The sequence below is a fragment of the Penaeus japonicus genome, unplaced genomic scaffold (genome assembly GCF_977035675.1).
Source record: "Penaeus japonicus unplaced genomic scaffold, GWHDUDI00000001_assembly GWHDUDI00000028, whole genome shotgun sequence".
Lineage (NCBI taxonomy): Eukaryota > Metazoa > Arthropoda > Malacostraca > Decapoda > Penaeidae > Penaeus > Penaeus japonicus.
The window spans coordinates 22,827,779-22,840,278 of record NW_028234430.1 but is presented as its reverse complement, the minus strand read 5'-3'; the positions used below and the strand labels follow the sequence as shown (position 1 = coordinate 22,840,278).

General features: G+C 40.3%; 1 protein-coding gene across 17 annotated transcripts in view; it reads right to left on the bottom strand.

Annotated features, from left to right (window-relative positions):
* The window catches only part of LOC122251860 (dystrophin, isoforms A/C/F/G/H-like), a 1,045,059-nt gene that overhangs the window by 894,547 nt on the left and 138,012 nt on the right, over nt 1-12,500 (bottom strand). Inside the window, exon 1 of one of the 17 annotated variants that reach the window (XM_086553568.1) lies at nt 2,389-2,583. The exons of the other annotated variants lie outside the window; for them this stretch is intronic. Coding sequence (XP_086409694.1) covers nt 2,389-2,464 — 76 coding nt within the window. The 5' untranslated portion in view covers nt 2,465-2,583. Of the gene's footprint in view, nt 1-2,388; nt 2,584-12,500 lie in introns of those variants that run through there. 17 annotated transcript variants of the gene reach the window in all.

Below are 12,500 nucleotides of genomic sequence, written 5' to 3'. Positions count from 1 at the left end.
AAGGAAATATCGGCGCTCAAGTGCGGGGCTGTCAAGCAAGCGGTCATACACTCGACCTATTTACTGTTCCAGTCATACCTTATGTTTATTTAAGAATATTACTTAGATATTCAATATGTTTTGAGGGAATCAAATACACTTTTTGTCCTTAACATATAACATTGTTTCATTTAAAACTAACCTTCCTGATCAGGATTCGAACCTCTGCCGACCTCAAGTATGAGCCCTTTTTTATGTTTCAAAATCACTAAATCCACTTTTCACATTTAGTGGCATTACTACTACCTTAAGAGGTGCTCGGGAACTGCTCATAGCCCGCAAGCTGTGTACACATACCCAAGAAATGTGCTTCACTGCATTTAAGACACAAGCCAGATGGTAGGACGTTGTTATGGCAAATGATCATGAATTCTTTCCCCCTCGTCCCCTTCCCCTTCTCATTTCTCTCCATCCTTCATTCTCTCTCTCTTTCTGTAATTAATCAACATGTGTATGTATATTGCGATTTTAATTCATGTATGGTGGTACTATGTGAGTGGAAGGATTTATCAAGAAGAGGGGTCGGATGACTTATGTTATTTTATTCTTTTGGGATGTAAACTCTGGTTTCTTTTAACCTGACAAATTAAATCTCTCTCTCTCTCTCTCTCTCTCGCTCTCTCTCTCTCTTAGTTCATAGAATAAAATAAGTTCGAGCAAGTCAGAAAGGATTATTACTTCTCAACTATGAATGATGGTACGGCCTACTCAGCAATATATTTAGAACCTAGTGTTTTGAATAATCTTTTCTAATGAGAACTCAGTTTCCACTTGGACTCTCTGCTGGTCATTTTTAAAGCAAACAAAAAAATAACTGTGCGAAATTCTTATGAGAATTCAGATAAAAGGCGCCTTTATTCTTTCTCACAAGAATAATGACACATTTCATAATAACTAATGCAAACTAGTATCACAGTGCTCTTCCACTGCCCAGAGATCTCCCACGCTAATCACCTTGGCCAGAATCAAGCCATGGCTTGTCCTTCACGTTTGTTTGCATTCGCTAGACAAGATGACAAAGGAATTGGCGCTGGGACGGAGAGGGAGGAGAGGGTGGAGAGAGAGAGAGAGAGAGAGAGAGAGAGAGAGAGAGAGAGAGAGAGAGAGAGAGAGAGAGAGAGAGAGAGAGAGAGGTAGTCAGACAGACCGACAGAGGCATAGGTAGTCAGATAACAGAGACGTAGAGAACGAGTGAGAGAGAAATAGTTCTAAAAATACCCAGCATGGCAACAAAGCAACGCCCTCAAGTCCTCCGGTACTGCACACAAGGCGCGTGGGCGCGAGCGAAGGGGGACGAGAAAGGGGTGAGGGCATGTCCGGCCACCTGGCGTCGGGTCAAGTGGTGAGCCAAGTTGAGGCGCCAAATTTGAAAATTACGTCTGCAAAGGCGAGTAGACAGGATGCCGTTAGATATGATTTGGCTTCTTTTTATTGTAGTATTTTAGCAATTAGTATCATTATCTTGATTCGCTAGATAGTTTTGTAAATTGTATTAGCTAGATAATCCTAAAATTGACTATCAGGGCGACTAATAAAACTAGCCTTCCATAGGTTTCTGCTTAATTATTGTATTGCTAGAATGCTCTTTTTCTGGATATTTTTTTTCCAGAATATTGTAATCAATATCTGAAAGAGGTAAATGCTCTGTATGGATGTTTTGTTTTCCCTTTTTATGCCTGAAGAGAAATGGCAACAGTCCCGTAAAGGCCTATCAGAGTTTTGCTCACACATTGATTAGAAAATTGCTTAAATGCCAAAAACAACGATTAATATTCAATTTCCCCCAATTAATATATCCATTCGTCTTTTTCTCTTTTCGGTTAAATAAGAATTGTCCGGGCTGATCAGCTGCTGGCACACTCAAATATCCTGAGTTTAATCAGATAAGTAATTAACTGGTTAATTAAACGCATAATCATTTCCAAAACGATGCCACTTTTTTCAAATCAGTATCCAGCGACGCCGAAGTCATTTTCCTCTCCCACTATATTTCTATGCGTATTTCCTCTGACAAAATAATAATCTATCATTTAGATGATCGCAAACCTCCCTCGACCCATAGCATGTGGCTTTTTCCATCATTCATTCCCCGTGGATGAATCCTGGACAATACTTGAATAGGAAAAGAAGGGAAAAGTATATAAAAAGAGTAAAAACTTTAAAAACGAAAGTGGATTACAATGACCCACCTGCCGCTGCCGTTAACATTTATGAGTATGGTTCACAGCCCGGCTCATGTGCATGATGGTAAATGTGCTCATGAACTGCATGGCAAAACCGCTCCTCCAAAAGCGAAATTTTAGGACCATAACATCGGATGACTTGCACAGGCACATATCATATACTCACTTGCGAGCTGCCGCCGCGTTAAGGTGTTGCACCTGTGTTGTTTCCTCAGCTCCTCGAAGGCTTTCTTCTTCGGCATGGTGGCTGCGCTGGCCTCCTCGAGACGTGGCCAAGGAGTGCTTTTAATTGTCTTGCCTTCTCGGGGAGAGCATCGAGTTACGTTCGCAAATCCAAATAAGGACCACCAGTGGCTTTCGATAAAGTGCTTTCATATCATGTTCTCAAAGCACGAGAGTTGCTTATTTTATCGCAGTTTGTACAGTGTGTCTTATGGGCTGTTGGGAAGTATCCTCACTGGATTTCTTCTCTGTTAACACATTTTCTAGCTTGACGATATGTCGAGTGCTGTACAAAGTGAAATGTATATTCATAAGCTGCGCATTTGCTTTCATGATGCGATACATATCTTAACATACATTTATACGCACGCATAAAACACATACACACAAGCGCGCAATTTAAGCTGTACCCACACAAGAGTTCCTTCAGCCAGTTTGGCAGAGACTTTTGATAAGAATAGGGAATGCAAAAAAGTCTCTCAGAGAAGGATTGCACTGTTATTGACCACTAGGAAGGAAATAATGAAGAAAGAGAAAGATGGAGCGGGCAGAGAGAAGGATGAAATGAAGAAGAGTAATCAGCAATTGATGAAAGGTAAAAATATTTTTCCGACAGTTTATAGGTAACAGTTAGGTAGACAGAATTTACTTGCTTAAACCTAAAACTAACTGTTTACTAGTAGATAATCAGAGAGACTAAATGTCTGGTGTTTGTGCTGCTAAAAATAATTGAAATAAAATCGTACGGTGATTCCTAATCATCAAAATTCGAAATTTGATCCGATGTTTATCTATTGCACGCATTAGCCTTTATAACCATATAATATAACGTGGCATTGCGAGTAGACACGATCCCACAGGCCATTATGCAAAATCCGCCAGGGTGAATGATTCATAAATGCCGCCAAACAAATGTATGTATTCTAAAACAAATGAACTTATCCCAAGTTTGTATTTGTACTCTGCGTCTGATGGTGATAGCAGCAGCAACAACAATAACAACGCAAATATAATAATGCTAGCACAATACCATTTCGCTACCATTACGTGCCGAGGTGTAACTGGATACCACGTTAGACGGTTTGACCCCGCGCTCTCTCCTTCTTTTGTTTTCCCCTGTATTTCGGTCTAGCTCCCCTTCCTTCGCTTCACATTTATCTTCCAGTTCACTGTTGTTTTCAGTTCTCACCTCATTTAACCTTTCCCTTGATGTTACTTACCTGAACCAATTATGCTACGTTCCTTCCCATCCACTTGTTCTTTATGCTCTTTCTACTCAATTAGTCTTATGAACGCGTAATTGCCATATCCCATTACCACATTCTAGCTCTTTCATGAAACTCATTACTTTTCTGACTTATCAAATTTTTCATTTCTCTGACAATCTATGTACCTATCTATCTGTCTATCATTCTCTCTCTCTCTCTCTCTCTCTCTCTCTCTCTCTCTCTCTCTCTCTCTCTCTCTCTCTCTCTCTCTCTCTATATATATATATATATATATATATATATATATATATATATATATACGTCTGTGTGTGTGTGTGTGTGTGTGTGTGTGTGTGTGTGTGTGTGTATGTGTGTGAGCGTGTATGTGCATTTGTGTGTGTGTGTGTGAGCGTGTATGTGCATTTGTGTGTGTGTGTGTTCTTTTATATCTATCTGTATATCGATCTTCCTATCTCTCTCTCTCTCTCTACACACACACACACACACACACACTAACATACATGTATATATATATATATATATATATATATATATATATATATACATATATATATATATAATATATATATATACATATGCATACATATAAATATATATATGTATATATGTATTTGGATATATATACAAATGAATATATATATATATATATATAATATATATATTATATATATACATATGCATACACAATATATATATATATATATGTATTTATATATATAAAATGAATATATATATATATATATATATATATATATATATTAATATATATATATATATATAATATATATATATATATATATATATAATATATATATATACAGTATACATAATACATATATATATATATATATATATATATATATATATATATATATATAATATATATATATAATATAATAATATATATATATATTATATATATATATATATATAATATATATATAATATATATATATGCATATATATATATATATATATATATATATATATATATATATATATACATACATACAGTATATATATACGTATATACATACATACATACACATCTCTCTCTCTCTCTCTCTATCTCTCTCTCTCTCTCTCTGTCTATCTATATATAGAGAGATACAAATAGACATATGTATGTCTATCTAGATATCTATCTATTCATGTTTTTTCTTGGTCGTCTACCATTCCATTATATACTTCTAATCAACACCTATTAAAAAGAAAAAAAACTATGAATGGCAACTCCATCTCCTCTGTCGCGAGCGCGCTCTCCTCATTCACTCATTCAATCACTCGCTCCGTCACTTCATCACGAGTTGCTCACTCGCTCAGTTGACTCATCGCTTCAAACTTTCTCAGCGCCCTTCTCCGTCATCCGCAGAGTTACGATCTCCGTCCATATTCCGGGGAAAAAAATCTACCCAATCACTTCGAATCGTTCACTCGAAGTTTCGGAACGGGCAGACTTGAGACCTGTATTGCCTCATCTTTGATAGAGACTTCCCTTTCTTCCTTACGATCTCTTAAACTCAAGGTCAAGATTACTAGGTGAAGCGGGAGATCTTGCTCGAGGAATTACTAGAAGATCTGCATATTCGAAAGGAACTCTCTTATATATTTATTGATAAGATAAACAGTTGCGAAAGAATGCATGACTAGACGCATTGTTGTCTAACCGTGTGTCTGGTTATATCGCTGTCTGCATGAATAAAGAACTCCTTATGCATGACTCCTAGGTATGCACATAATTAATGCATTGTCGGAATGAGTTATAAATAACGAGTGAGAGAGATAAAATGAATCAGTAGCGATATCATTAATCTTTCAAGTGGAGATTGAGCAAAAGCAACTAGATAATCATGTAATCAAACATCCAATAAGAGGAGCTAATTAGGGCATTTAGTCGTAAGTACTAAACCGCGCAGACTCCTTGCGCTTAATGATGTCCTCTCTGTCTGATGCAATGTTTACGCAATGCTCTTTACAATTACGACTTTTTTATACAAACGTGTTACTAAAAATGTTTTCTTATGGGAGTCCATATTTCCTTCCCTCTCTATGTAAATTTGTCTCTCTGCCTGTATCACCCCCGCTCTCTCTCTCATTGTCTGAATAAACTGGACTCTCTCTCTCTCTCTCTCTCTCTCTCTCTCTCTCTCTCTCTCTCTCCCCCCCTCTCTCTCTCTCGCTCTCGCTCTCGCTCTCTCTCTCTCTCTCTCTCTCTCTATCCCTCCCTCCCTTTCGCCCTTCTCTCTCCTCAAGACACGTTCGACCTTCCCAGTCCGTCAAGAGAGTCTTGCTCCCTCTCTTCCTCCTCTCCGCTCCCCCAAGCACGGCCGGCCAACATGCACTCTTTCTTATCAAGATCTTCTCTTCCCCTAGCATTTTCTTGGTACTATCCCACCTCCTTCTTTACTCGCCTTCTCCCGTCTCCGTAAATATTGACACAGTCTCCGGTATGCGATCTTTGCTTTTACACAGCGGTCACTATTCTCTTGTTTTGCAATTGCTTGTTGCGCAATTACTGTTATATATTTACATTTTGTCTGTGAATTTCTTTGACCTCTCTCTCTCTCTCACTCACTCTATTTCTCTCTCACCCACGCTCTCTCACTCTCTCTCTTTCTCTCTCCCTTTCTCACTTCCTCTATCTCTTTGTTTCTCGCTTTCTATATCTCTCTTTTTCTCTCTATATATATCCTTCTCACTCTTACTCTCTCTCTCTTTCTCTCTCTCTCTCTCTCTTTCTCTCTCTCTCACTCTTACTTTATCTCTCTCTCTCTCTCTCTCTCTATCTATCTATCTATCTCTCTATCTCTCTCACTCTTACTTTCTCTCTCTCTCTCTCTCTCTTTCTTTCTTTCTTTTTTTTTCTCTCTCTCTCTCTCTCTCTCTCTCTCTCTCTCTCTCTCTCTCTCTCTCTCTCTCTCTCTCTCTCTCTCTCTCTCTCTCTCTCTCTCTCTCTCTCTCTCTCTTGTTTTTCTGAAAATTCTCCCAAGATTCCCCATCCCTATCGTGTTCCTTAAGCACCTTTCCACCCGCTCATTTTACGAAAGTACATGGTATATGAACAACAGCCGTATCTCCTCCTAAATCCGAGTCTTACTGAAAATAACGCCATGAATATTTCGGTCAGATTATTTGCTCCCTTTATAAATCATTCTATATCTACGTCGTTATTGCTTCTCTCTCCCTCCCTCTGCTGTTCCCTTCTGTAGGCGACTCAGGATTCTCCTTACCGTCTCAACTTGCACAAGGAATGCGCCTCGTGCAAGAATCTTCTGTTTCCCTCCCAGCTTTCCTGGGGTCACTGCCGTCCTCCCTTCCCCCTCCCCTCTCCTTCTCCTCCCCTTCCCATCATGCCCAGTCCCTCCGCACGCAATCTCACCCACTCCCTCGCCCTCCTCCTTCCTCAGATCCTCTTTCCTTCTTTCTCTTCTCGTGAAGGTCTTATGTCCGTCTTTACCCCCCTCTCTCTTTATTCATTTATCTATCAATATAAATATGTCTGTCTATCTCTGTATTTCCTTTTACGTACATATGCTTGGATTTTGTCTTTCTGACTCTTTCTTACCCTTCTATTCCCTTCCCTTCTTTCATCTTTAAATATCTTTATTTTTCGTGTCCGTCTTCCCCTTTCTCTTGCATTTTCCTTTCCTCCTTAAACCTTTGTCCGCTGTTACTTCTTTTACTTCATATATTCCCGTCATATCCTCCCTCCCTGTTGACATCCTCTCCCTCTTCAAACCCTTGTCTTGCACTTATTTTATCCATCCCCCTTTAGAGTGAACTTCTTCCCCTCTCTATTTCTATTCCTGTTCTCTCTCTCTCTCTCTCTCTCTCTCACACACACACACACACACACACACACACACACACACACACACACACACACACACATTCATATACACACATGGGCTCGACCGTGATTCTGCTGCCAGATCGTGGCCTCATTGTTCCCATTTTTTATGCTCCCCTGTCAGCGTCTCTCCTCTTCTTGCTCGTTTTATGCACTGTTCATTTTTACTTAACGTAATTAAATCTTTTGCTTTTTAAAATCATTTGCTCACTTGATCCTGGGGCACGAGCTTTTTTTATTTTCTCGTTTATCTCAGTTCTTGTTGTATTTTTTTAGTGCTATTATTCATCCTTTTTTTCTTCATCCCTAAGCCACGAATGAGACCGCAGTTTTCCTCTGACCAACGTTCGCCGCGTTTATTAGCCATACCGCAGAACACAGCAACCATCTGTGCTTGATCGAGAACGCATCTGAATCCGATTGTGCATCGTCTGGTTCTTCATTTTGTTTTCATTTCTCATACGTACATGTAACGTGAAAATTAAGATCACATGAGGTAAAGATGATCTTTCTGCTTTAAACATTACAATTTATATTGCCAAATTATATGCAACTGTAGACCCTTTATTAGAAAATTAAGATGCAGTCTAGTGATTTTACTTGGAAGCCCAGACTGATGTAAACTACAATTATCTATGCTGCATTAGCCATTCGCATAACCCAACACCTATACACATCATACATACATTATTTCCTATGAAAATTACATCTTTCAAGGCAGTCATGACCACTCTTTCACCTAAGATCAAGACAACCTCTATTCTGATGCCCTACCCTAAGTTTTAAAACATACATTGCAACAGCGTCGGCTTCTCTTGGTAGGTCTGTCTGTGTTTGTTTGAAGACGCACTAATTATAAGATTCTAAACAAGTCCCAGAGGTTTAAAATACTTCGTGTATGTAGTTCACGTACATACACGAAGGGAAAGCAGAGTTGAAAGGTATTCATATAAACACCCATTCAGATATATATATTAATAACCACGTACTGTACGTCTGTATGTAACACGATTCAAAACCGGGAATTGCTATATCAAAATGTGCAGTTTTTTAGTTACCTATTCATTACCATGAACGAAAACCCGCGATTCGTATTCATACTTCGTATTCCCAGTCATTCCATTTAAATATTTCCATTTTCCCGTCTTTTGTACAAGACCACCAACGCCTGACCCTTTCCTGCATTCAGTCCCCCCCCCTCCTCCCCTGCCTCCTCTCCCCACCCTTTACACCCTCCTCCTGGGAAGTCTCATGATCCTCCTTGTTTGTTTGCCTCTTCCCGCCCCCTTGCCCCTCCTCCTCCACCTCGCTCCTTCCTGCTGGTCTCTTCCACCTCCTTATGTTCGTCTGATATCCCCCTTCCGTTCATTCCCCTCTTGTGCAAGCCCCTCACAGCCCACCCCGCCCGCACCATTTCCTCGCTCTCTTATGCTAATCAGAGACTGCTTGATCATTGCGCCGGTGGTTTTTAGCATATATATTTTTTAATGTGTTGATGTTCTATATCCTGATTTTATTCTTCGGCCCTTTTTAGTGTTCTTTTTTCCCTTTAGTGTTTCTTTCTCCTGAGATTTCATCTTTTTTCTTCGTCTTTTTTTTTCTTTTTCTCCATCATCTCCTTCTTTTTCTTCCACCTCTCCCTCCTCCTTGCCGTCATTCTCCTTTCCTTTTTGCTCCTCAATCTCATTCTCCCCCTCCCAATTCCCCTTCCTCCTGCGTCCTCGTCCCTTCTTTATCCCGCGTCCCTTTTCCCCCTCGAGCTAAGACTGTCTCCATCCCGCCCTCGCCCCTTCACGCCCGTCCCGACGTTGGGCGACCCACCACTTTTCAGCCGTCAAGGCGACACGCCCACACGAGTTCCCATCCAGCAATTGTCACGCCCCTTTAATATGTGTATATTTCTTCATCTGTCTCAGGTTTATGTACGTGACCTAGCGACAGAAATGCAGATATATATTTTCGTACTATATTCGGAGACTACAAGTTGCAAAAAATACTAACGGTGCTCAGTTATTTGTGTTTCGGCCACACTTTTATCTCAGATCCCTTACTCTTCTTAAGTGAATAATGACACACATATAGATATGATAATCCTTCTACATTATGTTGTAATATTACCCTACGTCATGATGTAAAGTTATGCTGTTCCACGGTGATGTACAAAATAGTAAGTCGTTATGCAATTCAGGTACGATGTGTCGCCATAAGGGACAAACTAGATCCAACCTTTCTGTAACTTTACCACACGTCATTTCACAATATAGTTCCGTGGTTTTGTATAAAGAAAAAATAAAATACAAATAGTTCGATCAACTATCCATAACAATTTTCCCACCCACTCTATAAGACGTGACAAAATCATACTAGACAAAAATATGCAGCTCATAAGGTCATACCACTATCCGCCACTTCAAAACACTTTATTTACAGCGAGCGCCTTTCACTCTCCGCCAGACATTCTTCAATGAGCAACTGTCGCTTATTGACATTAAGGATTACTGAGGTCAGGCGGTGCACACTTCTTTTTGTTACTGTCTCCTGTCTTTCAAATCTTCCTCTATTCATTTTCTCCTCACGTTCTTCTTATTCATTCTCTTTCACGTTTTTCTTATTCTGCCGTTCTTTTACATCGCCATTCAATCATCTTTGAGGTTGTTTGCTTGCTTGTTTGTTTTGCCGTTTTTCTCGAACAATGTTTTTCCTTCTTGGTTTTCTTAATGTATATCTTTTTCTTTTAGTGTAAACAAGTTATCATTAGTAGTGTCGCCGGTAATCATTTTATTATTAGGTAACTGATATATCATTACTATTACTATTACTATCTTTATCATTATTATTATCATTAATGTTATTACCATTATCATCTTTACTATCATTTACCAGAAACGGTGAGGTAATATTATTGTTATTGATCATCTCTTTGTACTTGTTTCTTGACTATCTCGTCAGTTGCTAAAACGTGTTCCTCTCATGTCACCTATATTACGTTACGCCCCTTTCCCTCCTTCGGCGATTGGAAAGATAAATAAAAGAGTGAAAATTAGAAAAAAACGAAGGAAATAAGGGAAGTAAAATGAGCAAGAATGAGGGAAAGAAAGGCTAAAATGAGAAAGAGTGAGGGACAGAGATATCAAAATTAGCAAGAGTTTGGTAAAGATATTAAAATGAGCAAAAAAATGGAAGAGATGCTAAAATGAGCATGAGTTTGGAAGAGAGTGAGGGAACGGAATCCTAAAATGAGAAAGAGTGAGGGAATGAGACTGATGAAGAAAATCCAGGAAAACTGGACTAAATGATAAAAGAGGAAACAAAGGTATATGAAGGTGAGAAGAAAAGAGAAGATAGAAGCGAATGAGGCGACCAAGAGATGAGGAAGGAGGAAGGGAGGCAAGATGATGGTGAAGATGATTAACCAGAGCACGAGGGAGGGAGGGTGTGGCAAAAGGGGGATGCAAGTGTGTGGGCTGGAGGAGGAGGGTTCAGGGAAGAAATGAGACGGGAAGAGAGAGAAGAAAGAGGATTAGGAGTAGGCTGGGAGGAGGCCAGGGCGGTGGTAGTATGGGGTGGGGTGGGTGGGGTGAGGAGGGTAGGAATGGGTGTGGGTGTAGGAGGGTGGAGGTGGCACACATTCCCTCCCGCTCATCATCCTTATCTGGGTCTGTGTCCTCCATAACCGACGGCGGATCTCACGCGAATCATATCCCGCATGTGACTGATTCTCCGTTTGCCGAAGATAATTTGCCGTGCGATCGTTCGCGGCAGACCTAAGCCGATATCACTGGCGACAGCCAATGTTGATCTGGTCACTGTTGCAGTGCAGTGTTCACATCCACAGGCCACATACCCTCGTGGCTGCCGATCCGCCTCTCTCGCCTGCCCACCCGACACTGTTAGTCACATTTTTATGGTCCTTTTAATAACCTCTTGGTGGAGGATGCCACGTGCGATTTTCCAAACCCAGATCTGTTAAAGACATAATTTGTTTTTCGTCCCGTCTTTTTACTTTCTATTTTATTTGATTTGTTTTCCTATTCAAATGAGGGGCACGATAAAGTCTGTGTCGCAAGCCAACTCTGAAGGGGTGACCCCTTACGCACTGCATGACTCTCACTCCGTCGTCGCATGTTACTACACTCACACGAACCGAGTATACGCATGCCAAGGCTCAACACACAAGGAGATACAGACGCATACGCCGACATTCAAACACACACAAGTCACCACTACAAACATGCTGGCGGATACACCGTAACCTTCAGATAAATATCGTTATCATAACAACAGCGGAGCCTCGGGCAGGGGAGGAGATTATCCATCCCGCAGTCGTAACGACCTCGCCCTTGAAGGAGGTACGTGGGGGGACCACTTAGGCGATGACGAATTCACTCAAATTACTCAGTCGTGAAGTTTCTAATTGGCGATGAAGCTCCTTCCTCTGCGAGCACCGAGGTCCTCCCAAACACCATTTTTGTGTTCGCAATATCTTACTTTTTTCTTCACAACTTTTTATTCAATATTCACCGTGGTATACCATCACATCCAATCATCCATTCTAAGATCTAAATCGTGTTTTTTAGAATTTATGAAACATAAATAAAATGTAAGTCTACATGAAAATGTCACAAATCCCTTTCGAAGAGGCTTTTTGGTCATCGAGGAAACCGTGACATCACAGCATCCTCTCTTCACACTAGTATCTTTCCTTTACAAATATACTTCCCGGATCCAGCAATAATCCCCAGGGAGGAGGATTTACCTCCCTCCCTCCGCATTACATAGATTCTTTCACAAATGGTTATGTCACTGGCAAGGAAGGGACAGACACAGAGGCGCCACTCATTGCACTTATTCCTTATTTCTTCACTCGTCTTTATCACGAGACACAATGTACTGTACGAGTTATCCGGATGAGGTTGGCGACACCGGCCTGCAAAACCTGTGTCCGTGCGCGCGCGTTTGTGTGTGCAGGAGTAGTGT